The sequence below is a fragment of the Centroberyx affinis genome, unplaced genomic scaffold, assembly GCF_046629955.1.
Source record: "Centroberyx affinis isolate AG114_WGS23_722 - 3 ecotype Tasmania unplaced genomic scaffold, CSIRO-AGI_Caff_v1 ptg001694l_1, whole genome shotgun sequence".
Taxonomy (NCBI): domain Eukaryota; kingdom Metazoa; phylum Chordata; class Actinopteri; order Beryciformes; family Berycidae; genus Centroberyx; species Centroberyx affinis.
The window spans coordinates 6756-31336 of record NW_027280110.1 but is presented as its reverse complement, the minus strand read 5'-3'; the positions used below and the strand labels follow the sequence as shown (position 1 = coordinate 31336).

Below are 24581 nucleotides of genomic sequence, written 5' to 3'. Positions count from 1 at the left end.
AGGACATCTCTGCAGCACGACAATATTTAATTTAAAATAGGGCTGCAACTAACGATTATTTTCATTGTCGATTAATCTGTCGATTATTTTTCGATTAATCGATTAGTTGTTTGGTCTATAAAATGTCAGAAAATGGTGAAAAATGTCGATCAGTGTTTCCCAAAGCCCAAGATGACGTCCTCAAATGTCTTGTTTTGTCCACAACCCAAAGATATTCAGTTTACTGTCATAGAGGAGGAAAGAAACCAGAAAATATTCACATTTAAGAAGCTGGAATCAGAGAATTTTGACTTATTTTTCTTAAAAAATTACTCAAACCGATTAATCGATTATCAAAATAGTTGGCGATTAATTTAATAGTTGACAACTAATCGATTAATCGTTGCAGCTCTAATTTAAAATGGTATTTTGACACACATTTTGCCTTTAACAAATATTGCGCCTCCTGCGATTTGAAAATTGCAGTAGGCCATATTGCAATTTCGATAAAATTTTGATTAATTGTTCAGCCCTAGTCGGTAGGATAAGTATTGGGACACTGAGGCAAAGACCGTCTTTCTATTTGCTGTTGACAGATATGAGACCGAAGAAGAGGCTGTCACCGAATCTTGGGTGTTTATTGGCTCCGAATTTAAAAGACCATTTAACTCCCAATGTTTTGCCTCTTTGCTACACATTGTTGACCTCAGAGTCAGGGTTAACATCAACCCTCACCTCTGGCTTACAGGCACAAGTCAGTCAGTAAGGCTGAGTGGCTAGTGACAGACAGCATGGTATGTGCACAAACAAGTTTTAGGTCAAGATTTACAACACCTGACCTCAAGACTTGTTAATGTGTCTGTGTTGTAACAGGGGTTCCCAAACATTTGTCTACTGGTCAAGAACACCCAAATAGATACACTTTACACTTTAGTACACAGATTCCCATTTAATGAGACTTTGTCCTCAGGAACCCCATCTGAGAAGATAATTGGCTATCATTTAATATAGAATTCAGTGTTGTCGGTTTACTATTGATGACTTGTTATTGACGTTTCATTTAGCAAGCCCAGTAACTCATATTTTTTCAGGCACTAAAGTCTCTCAGTCTTGAATAACCTAATTGCATTGCAACATTAACTGACTGTTATACCTCCATCTTATTATTAAGGCTATGTTTCAAACTGTCTCTCCATTCAATTTGTGTCGCACACAGACATACCACGCCTTGAAGGACAAATGCACAAATGTGCTGCGTCATAGCTGCAATGAATTATGGTCATTGTAGTTCACTTGGCAGCTTTAAATTTTGATTGTTTGAAAACTACAGCGGCGAGAATCGCCAGCTTCATGCATTTGTTTTTGCTGACCACTGTACACTCTCTCTGACCATGAGCCAATCAAATCGAAGTAAAACAATGGCTCTGTATCAAACAGGCTGTTGATTGGCTGCCTGTTACACTGCTCCATGAAAAGTGGCAGCATCAAAACTTCCTGGATGGTTAAGTAGCCTAATGTTAGTTGAAACTTAACATTATTCCTATGTGGCGACACACAGCAGGTGTGAGGCCACTAAAAAGAAAAAAATAAGACAAAAACATCCATTTTATAAGAGAATCAGCCATTTTTAAATTTAAACTTGAAATCTATGCACACAATACCTGATCCTGTACAAGAAATGCATTGTAAATGGGTAAGGTTACATATCTCTGTGAAAAATGTATATTAATTAATTTTGTGGGTAAACATTTTTCTTGGTAGGTAATTTTTTTAAATTAGGTGAGACTAAATGTAATTTTGGACACTGGTTCAAGGTCTCTGGTTGTATATTGTAACTCGTAATTTTTCATTCCATTTGTGACAGAACAGATAAGGATCTCAGTCACATGCTGTTCTGATGTGGATGAGAGACAGGTGTGTGTGTGTGTTTGTGTATGTGTGTGCCCGCACATTTGTCTCCGTGCTCGTGTGCAGGTGCATACAATCCAGCGCTTTTGTTTTTTGTGTGTGCATTTGGGTGTGAGAGGTCATGCACATGCTTGCAAGTACAAGGAAGTAAGGCGATGCGTCAGGGTCATGGGATCTGTGTATGAAGAATGGATCCAATTGCCTCACACACTATACACAAACATGCAGAAATGCCAGGAATTCATTCCCTCTCTGGCGGTTTTTGCGGTGATTGAGGCCAGAGAGCAGAGTTCACCGAGGTCCTGCCTGTAGCTCAGAGGTGTTTCCCTGCTCATTTGACTCCCAAGAGTTCAAGAGCTGACACTTAAAACAAGCTCGACTCGCTAGCCTAGACATCTGCAGGTGCGCAAAGAAATGTTGTTTTTTTTGTCATTTTTGCTTTTGAACACACAACTCCTATTCATTTAATAAGGATTCCTTCTTTTCCTTCTTCTTTTTTTCAAATTTTTTTTTCCCCCTCAGAGTTTTTTTTATGTCTTTGACGCACACAAATCCCATCCATTTAAAATTTCTGAAGATTATTCCTGCTGTCCTGCCTTTCTCCTCATCACTTCCTGCTTCCTTCTCTGCTGTTGTTTAACCCCCACATGTTCAAACGGGCAGTGAGGAAAGACAGAGTGCATAGTTTGACAGCCTAAATCTCTTTTTTTTGTTTAATGGAGAAGTTTTAAACTCTAAGGATTTCATAACATGATGCAAGTAAGAGGAAATTTGCTAATTTATTCATAACCTCTTGTGAATATTTTACATCTTTTTGGTCATGCACTTTGTTTTGATAGAGCCGAGGCAATTTATTTTGTCAGATCGCAGATTAATCACGACAGGGTTTTTGTTCTCATACGTGATGCAAGTAAAATTGTCTTTATTAAATATGAATGTACTGTTCCATTTGTTGATGTACTGGGTATTTGTGATCGCCTCTGTGTTGGTTGTTTCAATTATTTAACACATCAGGGATGGTCCAGTTTTCCCCTCCTGCTTTGTGGTTTCCATTTTTTCCACTGTTTCTACATTTTTAGGTATTAAGTTCCAGAGTGACTTAAAGTGAGTCAGCAGGTAGCAGGGTTCAGTGTCTTCCTAAAATACACTTCCACAGGACACGTGGTTGCAGGTATCGAACCTGTAACCTTTTTGTTAAGGGATGGTCTCTGTAATTGCTAGGCTACCTTACAGACTATTGTGCAGGTTTTAGAATTGAACTGAAATGTGGTAATAGGTTCATTAAAATATACTGCTGCCTGCCACTGCGGTAGGCCTATTATTCAAAACTCATGGCTGTGAAACAAGACTGTTACAGATTGCCTAGTGGGTCTATTTCCACACTGTTCAGTCGTGTTGTCTTTTTTTTTTTTTTATCTTTCTCTCTTTTTTTTCATTCCTCTTCTTTTCCTTTCTGCTCTCATGTTCTTCAGGTTTTTTATTTCTCTCTTATCTCCTTCCTCTCTCGCTCTTCAGTTCTCAAAGTGTAAGTTCACAGTGCAGGTCTTCATGCTCAGTTCTCAATTGCTGCTCATATCAGATATTCTTTTTGGATGACCATTCATATCTCTCCTAGGACGTAGCCCATATCTGATATCAATATGAACTGACAGAAATGTCAAATAGACAGGTGTGTGCAGAGTCGCAATATCAAAAGACGTCACATACGTTCAATTTATTTTACCACATGTCCATGTGGTCCAGATTGAAAATGAAAAAATGTGACTCCATGCAGCTTTTTCCTGTTGATACTGATTAGAAAACATCAGATCTGTATCACACGTGAGGGAGAAAAATCTGAACTGGGACACTTTAAGCTGCAGTGTGAACATAGTCCAAGTCTCTCTTTGCTCTCTTGTTCTTGAGTTGTCCCTCCCCGTCTCCATCTCTCGCTTTCTTGTTCTCAAGTTCTCTATTGGCCCCTTTCCCCCTCTGGTTCTCTGGTTTTCTCTCTCTCCCACTCACACTCAATTTGTCTTCCTCTCTCTCTCTCTCTCTCTCTCTCTCTCTCTCTCTCTCTCTCTCTCTCTCTCTCTCTCTCTCTCTCTTTCTCTCTTTCTCTCCCCTCAGCCTCCTCTATTTCCCCTCTAACAATGTCCCTCATTGTAGAGCAGAAGGTTGTCACGCATAATATGTGGGATTAAGACACACCGACGGACAGAAAGAAACACAGACCCATTCTAGACCGTTCCATTACTGACCAAATCCGCCGCTACAGAGGCCTTTTAGGGTCAGTTTTCATCCCAGACAGGGCAACAATTTGGGAACATTGAGTTCCCAAGTCCTCCGGTCTCAGTGTCCCGGCCTGTCTTTCTGTCTGTTTGGCACTAACTCTGTCAGGGTTAGGGGTTCTCCTCTCACCAGGGCCGCCCATTCTAAAATGTGTGCACTTATAGTTTAAGGCGCTTTGGATAAAAGCTTCCACCAAATAGTATATATTAATGGCATTATGTAAAAGTAAAAGTTGGGGGTACAAGCTGGGGAACCTGCAGTGTCCCCATGGCATTGTGGGTTTGAGTGTCAGAGGCTTGATTGCGTGTCCCGTTTGTTTCCTGTCACTGTCTACTCTAGTGACACAGAGATGCCATTAAAAATAACCTTTTGAAAAAAGAAGCAGTCTGGGTTGCATCAGCTATGTCATTCCCTTTTCCCCGCTACAGGACCAAGCTGTAGCCATGGGTTTTACAATAGCCTGGCTTCCACTACAGAGCCCATACAGGGCTTATGCACTGTTTATTGTCACTGATGTTTTTGCATTAAAACATTTATGTAATATGTCTGTCTTTGTATGTTGCTACCTACAGAGGTAGTTTATCAGATGGTGTTTAGTTGCAGATACATTAATAGTCCTGTTAAGCTCCAATCGGCACTGCTGTGGAAATTGGACAGTTCTAATAAGGACCCTTTATTAGAACTGTCCAATTTCCACAGCAGTGCCTTGTTCAGTTCTGTTCATAATGTCTTGTCACAAGCAGTTGTGACAGAGCTGTATTTAAGTTTTAAGGGTTATACTGAAAATATTATCCTCTCTGAGGTAGGAATGCATAATTAATTGTGTATTGCAACTTCAGCTTTCCCAATTCGTAATTGTAGAATTTGGTGATATTGAATGATATCATGTCCGCTGAAAACTGTCAAGATATTGATATAAGATGCGAAAAGTGCAGTAAAGCAATTTAGCTTCCCAAATCGTTATCATCAAGACTAATAATTGTTATAATATCTAGCAAAATAATCACATTTATCATTGTCATATCATTTTAGCCATAATTGTGCATGCCCACACTGAGGACAATGAACTGTCTGTCTGTCTGGTCTGCAGTTCAGGTCTGTTTGGTTTGGTTCAGCATTGAGGGCCCTAACCCAATACAAGAATTCCAGATCCAATAGTGGGATTTTCCCTGGCTTTTAAAGAGGCTTAGGTCGCAGCGATGCCAGTTCAGTTGGTTTTGGATGGGATAGACGTTGAAGAATGCCCTAAGAGCACTCAGCAACCTGTATGAGCAAACATAAGACTATTGAAACCCCCTTTCAATAATCCCAAGTAAAGTAAAAACTTTGGAATCCAGTCTGAGTCATTCAGCCAGCAACAAATACAAAAGTATATTGGATATGTTCCCTTTATTTCTGGTGTTGGCCAGAAGAAGAATCCTAGCTGGGCTGCTTAAGAGTTCAATAAGCAGGGAAAACTGATATGCCGATACAAGCAAATGGTACACTAGGCAAATATCAGCAGATGATAGCTTGGGTTTAATATCTGCTTGGGTCTCTTGGGCAGTGAGTAAAACAACTGAGGTGGATTTGGATGTAACATCCATCGTTTCACAGAAAAAGAATTAATCCTATCCCAAAAAGGCCATGTAAAAAATAATACACAGAGCTTGCCTGGCTTCACTCAAAGCGATTACTGCAATAGTCCCTAAAAGGGCATATGAGGAAAATGAGGTTGGGAGGTGAGAAAGTAAAAAAAAAAAAAAAGCAAAGCACCCTCTATATGTGGGAGGTGGAGCTGGTTTTAATAATAGAAGGATACAGTGGAAGACTAAGGGCCTTGTCACACCAGGATTGGCCAAGCAAAATCTATTCACCAGTAGAGGTAGCCTTGACTTTCGTTCATTGCTAGATAGCCATGTTGTGATGCTGAAGTTGTTGCGATGCCAAAAGAAAGCTTTGGCTATCATGCTGATAAAATGCTGTGATAACCTGACACTGCTAAAATGAGAGCTTCCTCCGCGATGGCAGAAGGAGTCAGTCCCGCCGACTCCTTTCCTATTGGTTGAGCATCAGTGAGTCAGGCAGATTCACAGGTCGAAGTTGAACAAATTTGACGTCTACACCAAGCAAACCAAGCAAAAATGTTATTGTAGCTTCACAACTGAATGCGAAGCCAGGTCGCTTACTGTTCAATTGAAATGAACAGAAGGCAAAGAAAATTTTGCGGTGGTGTGACTGGAGAGTGACGCCATGTTGCTGCCGCCTCTCTAGAAAGACAAAAAGATTGAACGATTATCTTGTTGTTCTGTGTAGCTCAGTGGGTAGAGTATAGTGCGAACACTGCAGGGGTTCAGTTCCCTTTGGGCCTATCCATTCTAACAAATGTATGCGTGCGTGGTATCACAAGGTGTCTTGGATAAATGCGTCAACTAAATGGCATATGTTGTGTTAAAGAGCTTATAAAAACTGTTGGCTGTAAATGTGTGACAATTCTCCACGATGAAGTGTCTAATTTGTAAAGAACAGTTGGCATCGAATAACCTGTTACTTAACATCAGCCACTGAGCAGGGTTACCAAGGAAACATGGCTGCCACTGACAACTGAAACATGCAAACTTTTTGAATTAATGCTGCCATGCAAAGACAAACATTAACTACTTTTAGTAGCCTATGTTGTAAAGGTCAGGGTTTAGATTGGATATCAACAAAAGTTATACCTATAATGGCTATTAAATGATATGCAGGCCACTTCTGTTTAGTTGAGGCAGGGCTTAAATGCTGAAGTCATTTTTCTCAGCTTCTGTGCTCAAGAAATTACTGCTCTTTGGCTTTGTAGGACTGTAGGACTGTACAGAGATGGTGATGGGGATGGTGTGTAGCTATGGAAGGGACATATTGGTGTGTATGGTGTAGTGGTTAAGACTCGGATCAAATCCCACCAGAAACTTGTCTCAGGACTTGAATTGAATGTTCTATCATTGACAAATTTACTGCATTTAAGGCTACATTTTGGAGTGGTTGAATTGTAATTGACTTGGCCTTTAGCCCTTTCCTTGTACCTAATAAGGTTGAAACGCTGTGTGGGCTGGGATTTTTTTCAAGGTTACAGCATTTTCTCCATGGAACTAGATTTTATTGCCAAGCAATAGCAGCCAAAACCCTTATAACGCTTATTGGCTAGAATTGTATTTGTTACCTGGCCACATTAGCTTATTGAAAATTTTTTGAAGAAGCTTTGTGTACTATCAGGGTCTCGATGATTTCACTGTTATAGCTCTTTCTACAAGGATAGATGGCTTCGAATGAAACAAGGAGCATTATGCAAGAAGGGTGAAAATAAAAGGTAGGGAATGCAGAAAGTCAGGCCCTTACAGACAACCTCATGTAAGCTTTGTAGTTAGTGCGGTTTAATTAGTGGTCAGTAGGACAGTCAGACAGAGTGACGGCCTTTGATTAGGAGTTAATAAGCACCTTCTGCAGACTCCTGATGAAGGTAGCAAGCAGGTTTTAGAGTGAGAGAGACACAGACAGAACAGAACAGACCGGAAAAAATACAGACAGGGACAGTTAAAAAAGAGAGACACAGACAGACAGAGTGATGGAAAGATAGATCGGGGTGTTTTGGAAATTCCCCGCGATATTTTCCAATCTTTAAGAAAGCAGTGGCGGGAACTCTTCCTCCTCCGCTCTCCCTGACGTGGAGGTGATGCAGACCGACTAAGTAGGTCGGATGGCTTGCATAACGCGCAGCGGAAGGACGAACGAAAGGAAGGAAGGAAGGAAGGAAGGAAAAGAGGCAAGAGGGTAGAAGAGAAAGGGAGGAAGAGAAAGCGGAGAAAAGAGAAAGGGACAGAATGTAGCAGAGGAGCGAGGAATGGAGAGAGGCAGTTGTTCCAGAAAGAAGCATTGAAAGAGAAAAAGAGAAGCGAAGTGAGGGAGAGAGAGAGGTGGCAGAAAGAGGTTTAACGATGGTGGACGAAGTTTAATTTTCATGGAGATGATAAATTATAAAGCATGCTTGGGGCTTTAGGAAGCAGAGCCCCAGTCTGTAGGAAGTGTAGCAGGGGAATAGTGATGCTGAATACATCAAATCTGGGTCTCTGGGCTAACGAGCCTACCTAGTTCTGTCAATGTTGTAGGTTCGAATCCAGCTTACTACAGTTGTTGTGTGTTTTGCTTTGCCTTTGAAGAACCTCAGACTCTTGCTGCCTAAATATTTCAATACACTTCTTTGAAAGAGTTGCGTATTGCGCCTTTCAACTGCAAAGTTACGACTCCCATTCATAAGTGGATTGGTCAGTTGACATTCTACCATCAGCTCAATTTGTCTCCATATTTCTCTTTCCCTTATTGCACCCTCTCTTTGCCTCCCTCTCACTTTCTCCATCTCTTTTTCTCTTCCCTCTCTTTTTCAGTGTCTTTGTTTCTCGGTTTCTTTCTCCCTCTCTCTCACGCTCTATTAAAAAAAAGAAATGTAGAGCTGCATTTTTAATATTTTACCACATGCACATGTTTCTATCTGGACCACCTAACTCTGCACTAACAGCCTCAAAGCACTCTCTTTCTCTCTTTCATACACACAGGCACATGCACACACTATATCTCTTGTGCACACACACACACACACACACACATTCACAGACGTACACACTGGGTAGTTAGGCTGTCTCTGTCTCAGATGACTGGCTTGCTTTGAACAAGAGCCTCGTTTGCACTCTGACAGCCTCATCACGAACGCAGATACACACACACATACACACACATGGAGCAACACACAGGGATGCAGGCACATGTAACACACACACACACACACAAATACTAAAATGGCAGCACTTACTAACAAGCATGCAGCATACACACACACACACACACACACACACACACACACACACACCAAGCACACATACAGATTCAAAGTGACAGTTTGCACACATCCACCCACACATGGGCATGCGGGGACATGTCGCGTGTGTGTGCGTGTCACACACACACACACACACACACACACACAGAGCTTTCTAGCCCAGTCTGTGTCAGTTTAATTATTGCGTTCTGTCCTCGCCTCCAGCAGACTCCCGGACAGCCTGACGTCTCAAGCCTCAAGCTAGAAGAGGAGAGGAGAGCGAGGAGGATGGGATTAGGGACGAGGAGAGGAGACGGTATATAGAGAGGGAAATAAACAGAATAAACAGAGAAGGGGAGAGGAGAGGGAGAGGGCACAAAAAGATGGAAAGAAGAGGGAGAGGGACAGAGAAATAGAGAGATAAAGAGGGAAAGGGAAATAGAGGAAAGGAAAAGAGAGGAGAAAATTACGTCTATGCTTCTTTAGTTCTTAGCAAAAACACAAAACGAGAGGAGAGGAAAGGAGAGCCTCAGCTACAGAATGAAAGTGACTTTAGCTTCCCTTTGTAACAGTTCTTTGAAGAATACACATACACAAAGATGAAAACCCACACACTAATATTCCTTTTATCTGAATTCATTGGATTAATGCCTTGTATTGCATTTTGTTTTCATTTGTTGCACTGCATTTGGTTTCACCCGATTTTGCCGTAGTAAAAACTGTCTGTAGCCATTATTAGAAAGTGGCAATTTGGCAACATCACCATAACTTTTAACTGAATTGCAACCATATGGTATTAAAGTGGTAGGCTAATCTGTGAGATCCTTGCATTTTTTTATTATGGTATTATTTTTGGTATTAAGTGGTCATTGCTGTAGCGTGTATGCACTGCACTTTCCAGAGATCACCTGTCAATCAAACAGTGTGTCCAGTACTGTGACGTCTTTTTCCGTGGATTTTCTGTTGATGAAGTTTGGGTTTCTGTAGGTGGCGCTCTTTTCGTTGTTCAGCCGTGGTGGCTATTGCTGCTCATGCTAACAGCCCGGTTCTTTCTCTGTTTATTCCTAACAAACTATTGTTGCTGCTGCCGGAAACGTAAACCTCATCACTTACTGTGTGGCAACGGATTTTTCTCGGGGAAAGACCTATCAGACACCAGGGGTTTAGAGCAGCAAATGCTTTCATGAACTGACTGTAGGTGGAATTTTGTTTGATTTTTTTTTTATATTGTGTAACAATTGGCAAAACTGTGGATTATTACTTTAACCCTTCTGTTTTAACTGTCCCCTCTCTCTCCCCATCTCTCTCCCCCCTCATTTTTTCCCCTCTCTCTTTTCCCCCTCTCTTTACTCTCTCTCTCTCCCGTTCTTTCTCCCTGCCTCTCCTCTTACTCCCTCTCTCCTCATCTGTCTCTCCCTCTCCCCTCAGTGTAGCTAGAAAGGAATCCTGCAAGAGGGATTAGCGGTCCGTCAATGAGGAACTACCGGCTCATCTTCTGCCACAACCTGAAGCAGCCATAGATGGTTCACTGGTTCACTGGCCAGGGGAGGAGAGGATAGGACACACTTTCACTGCTACACGGTGGGTAAACACACACACGCACACATATACACATACACACTTTCACTGCTACACATGGTGGGTTAAACACCAACACAGTCACACACAGTACACTTATATTGCTACATGGTGGGTTAACACACATTAACATACACAAATTAGTTCACTGTTATGTGTGGGTTAATAGATACTAACACACACACACACACACACACACACTTTTGCTGCTACAACGTGGGTTAACACACGCACACACTTTCACTAGTACACATGGTAGGTTAACAAACACCAACACACACATACAGTACACTTATATTGCGACATGGTGGGTTAACACATATTAACATACACAAATAAGTTCACTGTTATGTGTGGGTTAATAGATACACACACACACACATACACACACTTTTCCTTCTCCACATTGGGTTAACGCTTAACATACACGCTTTCATTGCTACGTGTGGGTTAATAGATACTAACACACACACACACGCACACACACACACACAAGTTAACATACACATGCATGTAGACACACAATCTCTCTCCTTCCTTCTCTCTCTCTCTCTCTCTCTCTTTCTCTTTCTCTCATTCTCTCACACACATACATACACATACACCAGTTCACTGTTGACCAGGAGAGAAGAAATGGACACACTTGTTTTGAACTTCCTGAACAAGAAAATCCTGTTCATATACACACACATACACATATATATACGAATGCCTGACATTCATGTTATATAACAAGTTGACCATCAGACTATTTGGACATCTAGAATTGCTCTACACAACTGGTTTTAAACTGGTTTTCATGTGTGTGAGAAGACAAAAAAAAAAACACTTGACCTTTTCAAGTTAGAAAAGCTTCATTTTTGGCAGAGGTAAAAATCCTGTCTGACCACCATATAACAGGCTTACCATGACATTTCTGGAGTAGTTAGGTGTGTGTGTGTGTGTGTGTGTGTGTGTGTGTGTGTGTGTGTAAGAGCTTGAGAGAGAGAGACAAGGGAGGAAGACAAGCTGGGGGAAGAAGGAGGTTTTTGCCTATATTTGAGCAATATGTGGTAAGTGTGTTGTTATTTCTGAAGGCTGTTGATATTATGGCCAGTAGCTTATTAGCTCTACTAACTCCTGATGCAGCCATCTGTTATTCTGATCCTAGTCTAACTTTTTTTTAACAAAGAATCTGGGATGTCGACACCTCAGTTATCATCTCAGTTGATCATTCTGATCACCGTCTAGTGTCCGATACCGACAGTTGGGGAAGTCAATTTAAGATATCAGATTGAACTCCTAATAATGATTCATTTTTTCATTGTTTTCATTGTTTCATGTCATTGTTTCAATGTTTTTTCTTTTTTGTTGTTACCCAAGATCATTTGTGATCACCGGCTCTTGCTAGAATACATTTGTTACCAGAAAACATCTGAAAACATCCATCTGTTTTGGGATTTTATTTAGAGTTGTTGGTTCCTTTGAAAGGTCCAGCGTAAAGTAAAATGTGAAAATCTTAAAAATTTTAGAGGTGCCAAAATCTCAAGTTTTGTGATGTTATTGGTGGAACAAATACCAATACCTGTATATCTCTAAAAGGCTATCGACTGAACATATTGGCACACCAGTATATATTGGACGGGTGCTAGTTTGTTCTGATTGGAGAAAACCCAAGTCACATTTGTTGATAATCATTTGGCGATGTCCCTCCTCCCCTATGAGTAGACTAGACGCCATCTGCCGCTGTTTGCATTCAGATTTCTCACCAACCGACCGTCATAAAGGTCAAACTTTGAGCAGAAATGATGCTTAAAAAACTCTTCCTTGCTAGAGTTAGCCTCTATTGATTTTCATTGGTTTTTAGAGTCAGCCGTAGGTGGTATCCGCAGAGGATTGAGTGACGACTTAAAGCATGTATAAATCTTTAGGAGCAGGTAAGAAAGTATTGAAACTGATATTTCATATGGTGCTGCACAAGTAATTTTATATAATTGATTATTGTGATTTTTGTTTATATTATATTGACGTATCACCAATTCTGAAACATTTTCATTTCATTTAGAGCATCCACAATAGTTAAAAATAGTCAAGATGTCGATTTAAGATGCAGAAAGTACAGTAAGATTATTTCATTTAAATCATTGAGTCTCATCCTAATGTCGCATTTTTTAATAGAGATGGTCACAGAAAACACTTTGTTTAACCAACTAAGAATATTATACAGAGGAAAACCCTGCTGTTTTAGTCTAGCCACCTTTTCATTTAGCATAGACAGGATGCCTGCTTCACTGCTACACAGTCGTCAGTCCCTTAACCAGGACCTAAAATCTCTCCAGTTCCTCCTATGACTGACCAAAGGCCAGGGGTGCTTAAACTTCTTTTAGCTTGTAACCCAAATTTTGCAAAATTTATTTTATTCACCAACCCCCTAGTTTAATGATTACGCACTGGTATTGTCTTGTCATTGGGACCTATCACAAACAGTGCTGGTACCCATTTCTGACCCCAACTCATAGTTTAAAGGGATGCTGAACTTGGGTAGTACCTTGGGTTGTGTAGCTTCCTGGCCATGATATAACCATCATATCTGTATGAGCCAGTAGACTATTCCCAATCCCAGCTGCACAATACAGTTACTCTCCTCTTTCTCCTCCTCCTCTTCTTCTTCAGAGTCAGAGTCAGCTGTAAGTGCACTTGCAGGCCAGTAGCAGTCTATTCTGTCCTTCCTCCTCCTCCCACTCCCCCTCTTCCTCCGAAGGGGAGGGTCAAATGCTAAAATGCTATGTAACAATGGCTAGACCTGCCACTCCTATATGCTTGAGGGTTGTTTTGTTTGTTTGTGGACGACAGAGGAAGAGACCAGCTCTTATCATATCTCTCTCTCCCTCTCCCTCTCTGTCTCTCTCTCTCTCTCTCTCTCTCTCTCTCTCTTTGCCAGTGTGTCTCTATCACTCTGTCTGCCTCCTTGTGTCTCTCTGTGTCTCTCTTGTTCTGGGATGAAGTTTTCTCCACTCTTTGGCTTGCAGTGAGAGTATGATTGGAGACGCTTCATTGTGTTTTGTGTTGACCTGCCTCCTATACTAAGGAGGTGATTCTTTGTTTTTCTTCCTCTTTCACTGCCTGAATCTGAGTAAATCATCCTAACCATTTTATCTTCTATCCTTCCTTCCTTCTGTCTCTCTCTTTCTCCGTTTACTCCCCTTCTTTCTTTCTTTCATTCTGAAGACGTGAGGTCTCAGCGGGGTTGTGGTGAGGAGGAGGTGGCCATGAGGAAGAGCGTGTCTCCGTTGCCAGGCAACGAGGGTGGGAGCTCGGCCACCACCACACGGGTGTTTGGCGTTCCCTTGGAGGAGGTGACACACACACACACTCTCAGCGGCCACGAGGTTCCTGCACTGGTCAAACACATCGTCGACTACATCGAGGAGCACGGTGAGTGATGGACACACACACTTACACTCACACACACACACACACACGCACCTGACTGAGACAGGTGTTTCGGATATCATACATACATATCATACAACATATTAGACATTTTGTATTAGTATGCTCTAAGGCAGGAAACTTTTCTGAATTTTTTTGTTGGTCATTGACCACAGTGGCTGGTGCATCCCAAAATCCACCAGCCACATTCATCACTATTTTACCAGCCAACTAGATTTACAGAATAAGACTTAAATGATTGTTACCAACAATCATTTAAGTCAGACAATACATTCCAGCATTTGGCTGGTGGCAGGTGGATATTTTTAATTATATTTGTGCAACAAATATCTTTTCAATTTAATTTAACATCTTTTTTTTTTTTTTTATTTATCATAATTTACAAATTCAAAATATCTGGATATTCACCAATGCTGATAATAGGCCAATACAACCATTTTGCAAAATGTTTGGCAATAATATCGCTTTATATTGTTGTGCTGATTCATGATCATTTGTGTTTCTCTGGTACAGTATTTGAGAAAATATTCTAAAGAGGTTTTGTGCAGGAATTTGACTAAATGTATCGCTGTCAAATGAAATGTTACAGTGACCACTTGTGCAGTGTGTTATAGCCGGTGTGAATGGCTTTCTGTTTCTGTTCTGATTTTACAGTAATTCACCAAATGCGAAACAGAGCACCGTTTTGATTTGAATCCTCTCTCAAAAATAGGGCTTGTTTTCACATTCATGCTTTGACTAAGCATCTTTTATTAAATGGTTTCTGTCCTTTGAACATGGTCCAAGTGACTGAGCATTACATATAAAAGTGCCCAAAGCCCTTTGTGTACAAAATAGATGTGGAACGGTTTTGCTCTATGAAATCCTTGAAGGCTAAATCTCATCTCATTTAAAATCTCCTCTTGTGATTTCCCATGGAATTGTACGTGTCGCCTTAGGCCAGCAGAATCCTCCCTTTTATATTTGATCAAAGCAGATCTCACGCCTTTTGTGTTTTCTTGTTATTACGCCATGTTAGCTTAAATATTTGCATTTGCCCCAGGTCTTTAGTGCTCAGGTTGTCTCATATTTGCCATCAATTTGTTATATGTGATAATAGTAACACTGTGTTTACATCCATGTCTGTATCTGTATGGTTTATTCAGCATTAATCATGCAGTCCGTCAGCTGCTATTCAAATCAATGTTCTTATTTTATGGTTCAAATGCGTGAACATGTGATCATGCACCTATAGGAGATTGTTATCCATTGCCTTTAGGCAATTTATCTAGCTGTCATCTTTTTTGTTGCATCAGCAGTTTGTTTAAAAAGAGGGGCAATCAAATCTGAAAACTGTAATGGATAGACTCAGCTTTCCTATTCAACTCAGCATTTTAGTTCTACGCTCCGTAACTGAGCATGTGACAGTCATGTTCAGTGAGTGAGGCAGACCTTGAAGAACGAGTTCTGTAGTGTAAAAACGTCTCATAACAGATAGTAGATAAAAAGCGTATTGGCAGGTTTAGGATTTGATCCTGTGTCACAATAGGTAAATCACATCTTCAAGGCTTTTAGGTTTTGACAGAAGTTTGTTTTTATTCCTTGGTTCTAAGGTTGGAGAAGTGTGACTTTCACCCCTAGGCCACAGGGTGTTGCACCTTCATGGAATTTTATCTATTTGACCAAACATTGAGAGTCATGGTTACATTTCTCAACAGACTGCAGATTAAAAAAAGGCAGACAGAAAAAAATAGCTGATACCAGCCTAAAATTCTGGATTTTATCCTGTATCAGCCAAAATAAGTAGTCACATTTTTTTCCAGTATCCGTTACATGCTTTTTTAAACAACCAACTGGCATTGCACCTTACAGTTATATTTTAAATTCCACTATTTGTAGACCACTTATCATTTCTAAGTATATATGTCTAAGTGCTCAATTATATCTGACTGCATTGTGTAACGTTTTGCTCTCCCGAACACGCCCTGGTGTTGACCTGCCGTGACTGCTCTCGCACCACGATAAACCAAAATATGTCGTTAGTGGAGATGCAGTTTTCGTGATAAGATGAACTCTGAATGCACCGCCAGACGGTTCCACGGTCCGCTTCCTCCTTCGTTACATAATAGTTCTGTCAACTTCAGCTCAACTTCTGAAAACAGAAGAGCGGAACTGCGCAGAGAGGAACCTGCCAAAGCCCTGGCGCGGAGCCTTTCCCATGCCAGCCTGGAACATTTCTCTTCAAGCCTCTCAGAGCGCGAGCGCTGATCATCTTCTTTTTAAGAGCGGGTTGGCAGTCCAGCCTTCTGAAGCAGTTCCTTACTCACAGAAGGAAGGATGAGTGGATAGCAGCTTAAAAAGTGGAGACACCACAGCCACTTTCAGTATTTTACCAACCAAATTTTACCTTTAGAATGTAAAAGAAACTCCAAGTGATGGTTGTGAGTGACTGGTAGAGCAGATAAACTTAGCAGCCGCAGCCAGAATTTACCGGTATTTGGCTGGTAAATGGATAAACGCTAGTGGTGTTATGTAGAACCAGGGGCAAGACAAACAGATACACGTATAGGTTCACTCACTCTGATTTGTCACTGGTTTAAGTCTGACATGATTCATGGTCTGTGCAACATGTTTTGTAAAATTGCACAATATGTAAAGATCCATTTTTAGAATCTGTTTGCAGTGTTTGTCGCAGTAAAACCAGTTAGACTGCTCTAAAAGTGCCAACCCTGCCCACTGCGCAGGTCGGCTAAAGGAAATGCTGAAAAGTAATTGAATGGAAAATGTAGGGAAACTGAAGCCCTGCCTGGGTGTTATTTATAGAATTAATGTCTGCAGGTGGAAAAATCAGGTGAGATCAACCTCAGCTGAAGAAAAGGAGTGGCCACTAAAGAGGAAGGTCCAAAGCACTCTGCTTTTAATGCAAAATCTAAAAAGCCTTTCTTAGGACATGGCGAGATTAAAACTAATGCATTGTGACTGCTGTTGTCTTCATCAGGTTAATGCAGGGACAATATAACATGTTACAAAGTAGAGCCACTCCTTTTCTTCAATTCAAGTAATTGAATGGATTTAATTAATAATTGACTCATGGAAAGTAACTATAAGATCAGTATATAATGAATTTTCAGATTTACCAAGTGAGTTAGCAGTCTGGTTTTCTTTGAGTGTTTATCTGAAGCTAACATTGGACGTCGATAGTACACTGGTATGTGTGTGAGATGTCCCTTTGTAATGTTGTGTAAATATTAAAACCTCACATCTCCCAAAAATTAAGTGGGGAGTGGGAATTCAGAAAACCAGCCTTACTTTCAGATTAACAGCCATACGTTTTTTAAATAATACAAGGGGGTTGAATCGGTTTCATGGGCTCTAGGGTCATGAAACATCAACAAATATTGAGGCATTAGTTTCTGTCATGACTACAGTGATAGGTTAAACAATAGAGGAGCTGACATTTCTCATTTCATCTCTGAAGCATCTGTTGTGCAGTTAGCACTTGCGGGCACAAGGGAAAGACATTTTCTTGTAAAACCTGCCAAGTCAGTGGAGATTTTTTTTCTCTTGTTGGAATGAAGCTTCACCTCAAGGCACCTCAAGTGACCAGTGAGGCGAGTTGGCAGTTTGTGTGACTTGGGGGCTGCCCGACCATATGAGGTTATGTAATAAGTCACTTAATCCCCCTGGGCCTCTGCTGGCATATTAATTAGAATGGTGCACCCAGTCCAGAAGTTAGTCAACCAATGAAAAGACCTTAATCTCTCCGATTTAATTTGTGTGCGATGCCAGGGTTGTCAGAAAGAGCAGGGTATTGAAAACATGAGGCAAAACCTACCTAAATAGTAGGATAGAAGCATTTCGAGGGCTTGGAGCCAAAGGGGCGTAAGTGTGTTATAGTAGATTTTACAGGAGAGCCAAAACAAATTTTGATCAAACTTGGATCAGCTGCCGTTACCACATACTAAGCACAATATTTTAACTTTTTGTGTTATCTGATTGAACATTACTATAAAAACAATACTGCAATACAGTTTAAGTTGAATTATATTTGTTAACTTTTTTTAAAAATGGCAAAATGAAAGTGAAATACGCCTTTTTGGCACAAACATTGTCCCAATACAGCCATGCAGAATATGGGCGTATGTAAGTAAACAATTGTAAAACACATTCATTTTAATACAAATCTAGCAATTACACTTCAGTCAACACTGAAATATAAAACAAGATCAGAATGAATATCTTTATCTTGAAGTAATGCACAGCAACCAAGGCCTTTAAAATTGTAGGCTACATGGAACATATCAAATTGATTGATACATTTTTTTTTGTTAAAAACTTTTAATAAACCTTTTTAATACACCTCTATAGACACAAGAAACTAATTTTGATTCTAAACTACTACTTTTTTTTTCGTTTGCTAGTACAATACAATTTTGTATGTGTCCCAGGACACAAAACTTATTGATGTGTCCTGGGACACATTCAAAGACCTGTAAAACTCCTCATAACACTGAGGGAGAATTTCAGCTACCAGCAGTCTTACTATCAGAGCTCATCTTGACCAGTTCACACTCCTAACATTATAAAATAACATTTTGAATCTATAGGCCTAAGTATTTCATGGGAATATTAACATATTTACATTCATCTAATATTGACCGAGAATATTTATTAGGATATGAATAGGATACTAAAAATGATGTGATCATGCTGCCATGCTAGCATTACTTATGTCAGCATGCATTTTGAGTTGACCTAAGTGCTGTTAGACTCCTCTACCCACAATGCTTGTTCAGTGTCAAAAGTGGAGTTTTGCTTGGTGTCAAAAGGGCGTAAGTGCAGTTACACCCTTTTGGCACCAAACAAAACCCTACTTTTACTCTAACGGCTTTCAGTTTTTGTTTAATTAAAACTTATGGGTCATGATTTCAGTTGTGTCCTTTTGGCACTGAAAAGATCTCACTGAGACCTTTCAATTGATATATAATACTCATATTCACCCAAAATCGCACTTACACCCCTTTGGCTCCAAGCCCTCGATTTCTTAGGTTTGAAGTGCCACAGCCTGGCATCTCAAACAGATGAAATTATTTATATGATTTTCACAATGACAAGACTGCCATGGTAGATTGTGTTTGGAGGGTTAAGAGCACCTGTCTGAGATGTCAGGGCTGTGGCAGAAGGAGCAGGAAGGTAAACCATTGGCGTTTGCAGGCTGAGACAAAATTGGGACAAAGCTAGCTAAATGGTTTCTGGTGTTTGAACCTCTTCCTGCCAGTCAGGGTTACATGAAGGCTTGACAGGTTTGAAGAACAGAAATTGTGTGCTAACTGTAATCAAGCACATATTTTTTATTCAGTTGTTATTTTGCCCAGATCTGGACTGGTCATCCTGCTTCTTTATCCTTGGGATTCTTTAATCTGAGAGTAGAGGAAGAGAGGTTATAAGGGTTTAATTATGTAATTATACTGCCACTGTCAAAATTGTAGAATTATATGGCTATACACCTGCTTTCAATAGGAAATTAGAGCAAAGTCGCTCATATCAGCTCAATTTATTACCAGTAGTAGGTGTTGTCATTCTAGGTGTAGCAGTAGCTGAAGGAAACTTGATTTTCCCACAGGGAGAAATCAGTTTTGCAGCATATTCATGTGACACCACAGTTCATAACACTACCGTGACACTGCACAAGATGAACAGATAGGACATTATGTAAAAAAGGTGAACATTTTGAAGATGTAACGGCATGCTGAACTGATCCCAGCCCCAACTGCAGCTGACCGATGCAATCGGTTTCTCCTTTTCATCACACACTGAGTGTTGTCGTCACAGTTGGGAATGATAACTATCAGTACAGTCATACTCCTCTCCTCTTTCATACTGATAAAGGAGGAGTCCACATGCACACACACATAGAAGTCTTTCAGACATGTCGTCCAGCATGGCATGTGACTTCTGAGTTTCTCCAGCCACTGAAATTGCTGAACAGTTTTTCTACTAGAAAAGACTGATTGCACTGCACACATTACACAGGTTGGATACCTGCCACTTGCAAATAGAACTGATATACCTACCAGACGTACCACTTACCCAATAGCCAACATTTACCAGCTTTTGGCTCCTATTAATTTCAAGCCTTGGCCTGTGCAATACAAGACCAAACCACAGAATGTGTCAAAACTGACAACCTCACAGCACCAGTACGGATGGCTCATTAAACAGGCTACTGTGATAAGGTTACATCCTGGTGAGTCATGCTTGGGAGAAGGCTCTCAGTTCAATGCAAGAACATTTTAACAAATTCCATTTGTTTGATTCATTAATGACTGGTTATACTCCAAAAACCACACTGCAAACATTTTTGTTTAGTTTGTGTTTCGCCAGGGATGCATAAGCATCAAAATCTGTCAGAATCGCATTGATGAGTAAGTAAATGCATTATAACTAGTGTCATGTTTTAAACCTATAGTCATTTACATTTTGATAAATGTATTTACTAGCTCAAAATCACTTACTTAACTAATTTAAGGGAAAAATACTGATGATAGGCTAAATACACTGCTCTTAACTTATCTAAAGATACTATCTATTGTACTGTTTGGCAATAGCCATTGATAAAAAAGTCTTAATGTTGCACACAAATTATACGAATAAAACAAAGGCAAACATTTCCCCTTTTCATCCAGTTTCAATTTAATTGACATTAGTGCCTAGACTACAGTTCAGCAACATACCACCACCAGCCCAAAACAACTGGGCCATGGCGTAACATGACGATGCAGTGCCGCTTCTGGGATGCTTTACCTTCCGTCATGTGCGACCAATGTGGCTTGTTAAGTTAATTAAAAGGGTAGCAATTCCCTTCCATGACAGATCTGTTACACTTGCGGAGTGGTTTCGAGGTTAAATTGCAGGCAAGAAACTCTTGAAACAGGACTATTGTCTCACAGAGGGGAATCATCAACACTCCCAGTGTACTAAGAGTCATTCCAAATAAACAAATTGGTCCCATAATCACACTTAACTTGTTTCTGGCCATTGCTTTTATAATTTTTGACTACCTTGAACAGTCTGTTGAAAACGGTGGTAGAAACTGAGGATTCTAGCTTGATAAACTTACCCTGTTCAGAAAATATCAAACATTTTTTGGGCTGTTATTGATCTCTGTTCTGTATGTGTGTGTGTGTGTGTGTGTGTGTGTGTGTGTGTGTGTGTGTGTGTGTGTGTGTGTGTGTCTGTGCATGCTGGCATGTGTGTTGTTTTTTATTTATCCTCTCAGGTCATCTGGACCTGGAGGGGCTCTTCCTGGTCAATGGCAACGCAGAGCGGGTGGATTGGCTGCGGCAGCGCTACGACAGCGGCGAGGAGGTGGAGCTAGAGAAGGAAGCGGACTTGGCCTCGGCCGTCAGTTTGCTTCGTCTCTTCCTGCAGGAGCTCCCTGAACCCGTCATCCCCACGGCGATACAGGGACACATACTTCAGCTGCACCAAGGTGTGTGACACGCACTTGTCCGCTTTTCCTCTTTCTTCATGCCTTTCTGTATTTATCGTTTTTTTTTTTTTCATTTTCTCTCTTTTCTTTTCATGTTTTCAGTTTTCTTGCTCTGTCTGGAGGGTAGGTCATGCAGGAATTTGGCCATGTTGGGGGGAAGGATGTCATCTTTTTTTTTTTGTTCTTTCATCCTTGTTTCGTGGTAGCTGTACCTTACAAGAACCCGAATGGCCTCAATCATTCTCTTCTTCTATTTCTTCATTCTGTCTTCTTCTTCTCTTCCTATTCTTTCGCTTACTTCTTCTCAAACACAGAGGTTGTGTCAGTATTGTTCCCTTGTCATTCAGAACCATCCTCTTCTAAATTAGTATATTCAAAACATTTTTTCAAATTCAGAACTATATGCAAAGGATAGAAAATTATGGAAGATAGATTTGATCATGCGACTTACACAAAATAAAAAGTTATGAAAGTATGAAAAAAAGCTATCTGGTAAATATGGGAAAAAAAACTGTTCAGTCAACATATTAAGGTGTGGAAATGATACAGCGTTTTTTAATGGACAGTGTGTAGAAACCCTGTGGTTTTAAAGGGGAATTCTCCCACTTCCTCCACTGCTCTGTTTCTGTTTCTCCTCTTCGCCCTGTCCTCGCTCGCCTCTATTTCTCCCACAGATAATATAGACTAATCTCCTTGTCATCATGGTGGTTGGTCCTGCCGCTGCCATCCAGATTAGCAGTGGGGGGAATTGGTGGGGACTCCCTGTGTCATGGAGTCATAGCCCATGTATAAACTGATGTCTTCTTGTTTATAATGGGGCTGTACGAAGCTACGTAAAGCATTGTCTCTCTAGCACGTTTTCCTCCTTCCTGCCGTCTCCTGTTTCACCTCATTTCACCTCTCCCAGAGGATCGTACATTATCTAATCTGTGTCTGCGTGCTTCTCCGGATAAGAAATTCAAGGTGTAACCATGTAGGAACATGCAGGACTTGTACTTGTATTGAATATACAGATGATGGTGATGGTATTCACCTCGAATAATAACCCATAGTCTACTCCAAAATATCTCCAAATACAGTAATGAAGAGGAACTTTGTAGGAACATCAAATATAACATGTAGTTTATGAAGTGTAGCGATGCTAATGGTGGTTACAATGATCGTAATCATTTGTAACCAAAACCAATACACTCTTCTCCAGATTACAGTAATGAAGAGGAGCTGTATCACATTTATCTGTGTTAAGGATGATGAGTATTGTGATAATGATAATAACTGTAATCACAGTATAGTCTAATTTTAAATATTTTCAGATTACAGTAAAAAAAAAAAAAAAGGAGCTTTTTTCGGAACATGAAGTATCAAGTGTACCTATGTTGATGATGATTTATAATTGTAATAATGATACTTCCCCATAACCTGTAGTCTACTCCTAAATATCTCCAGATTACAGTAACGAAGAGGAGCTGTGTAGGAACATGAAGTACCTGCTGCAGCAGCTTCCCCAGCTGAACTACGGCCTGCTGCGCTTCCTGTGCCGCTTCCTGGCCAGCGTGGCTTCGCTTCAGCAGGAGAGCTGGAACATCGGGGCGTTGGCCGCCGTCTTCGGACCAGACATCTTCCAGTAAGATGCAGCACACCCTGCCTGGGGATGCACAATTGTGACTAATGATCACAATCACAGTATCTTGCAAAATAATGGGTCTGACAGAAGCACAGACATTGTGAGAAAAGGGTAATCAAGCACATGTTTTTATCCACTTGAAGGATATTCACTTACTATTTTCCTGGATCTGGACAAGTCATCCTGCTTCTTGGGATCCTTCATTCTGAGAGTAGAGGAAGAGAGGGTGGGGGGGATCTACAAGACTAGTATGTAATTATCCTGCCACTGTCCAAACTAGAATTATATGTATTATATTATATGTCTGTACACCTACTTTCAGAAGGAAATTATCTAGTGCAAACTGACCCACATCATCACATGTTTGTGTGTTTTTTTTTAGTAATATCTGTAGTTGGTGTGGTAGTGGTAGGTGCAGCAGTAGTAGCTGTAGAAAATGTAATTGTCTCACAGGGAGAAATTGGTTTTGCAGACGATTCACGTGACACCACAGTTCATAACACACCCTGAGTGATGTAGCCACTGATTGATAACCATCAGTATGATCATGCTCCTCTTCCTTCGTACTGATAAGGGAGGAGTCCACTTGCACGAATGCATTTGTGTACACGCGGACACACACACACACACACACACACCCACAGACACACACATGGAGGAACACATGCAAAGACACACACAGGCACACACAGATGTGAGTTTCATCAGCCACTTTAATTTGTTAACATCCTGTGGGAAACTGCACAGCCAACACCCCTCCTCTTCCATCTCCAGTCTATCAACAGAAGGGGAGGACCTCCGGGACCAGGAGTCTGTGAGCAGGGTGCTGGCAGAGCTGTTGGACAACCAGGAAGGCCTGTTTGACTCGGAGGACGACGACGTCTCCACCACCAACGACTACAGCTCCATCAATGAGCAGGTAGCCCCCCCCCCTCCATCTCCTCTCCTTTATCAATATAGCATATTTGCACATTTTATGCATATGCTCTTACACAGGAGTATGTGAATAGTGATCATAGTGTGAATTTTGTTTTAGCTATCATGACAAAATATTTTATTGGCATCATAGCGATGCTCAGTCTTTATTTTTTTCCTTTATTAAGGTAAATCTTTACCTTTCTGACTTTCTCCAGCCTACACCTCTGTTCTCTGCCGCTGTAATGGTTCCCCTTAAGGGATCAGTGAAGTTTGTTTTATTTTTTTTTGCCCACCCCGACCACCCCAATTGGGACTCTGTAGTTATTCTTTGTTTTTTTCCCCCACATAACCGTAGTCTAGAGAACTACTGTGAGTAAAATAAATGCCTGGAAAGTGATGATATATCAACACACAAGACACAAATACAAACCACTCACCAACCAAGAAAGTACAAAACAACAACACAAAAAATATCAGTAAAGAAAACAATACATTAAATAACAAAACAAAATACACAAACTATTTGAAGGCTGCTTACATAATACAAAAAAATACAGTTATGAATACATGAATTC

General features: G+C 40.6%; 1 protein-coding gene across 1 annotated transcript in view; it reads left to right on the top strand.

Moving 5' to 3' along the window:
* Positions 1-24007, top strand: part of LOC139651638 (protein FAM13B-like) — a gene marked incomplete at its 3' end in the record, with an annotated part of 33459 nt that extends 9452 nt beyond the window's left edge. Inside the window, exons 2-6 of the mRNA XM_071528641.1 lie at positions 10417-10564; positions 13769-13975; positions 21252-21464; positions 22911-23088; positions 23863-24007. Of these exons, the coding sequence (XP_071384742.1) occupies positions 13810-13975; positions 21252-21464; positions 22911-23088; positions 23863-24007 (702 nt within the window). The remainder of the gene's footprint in view (positions 1-10416; positions 10565-13768; positions 13976-21251; positions 21465-22910; positions 23089-23862) is intronic.
* Between the last annotated feature and the right edge of the window lie 574 nt (positions 24008-24581).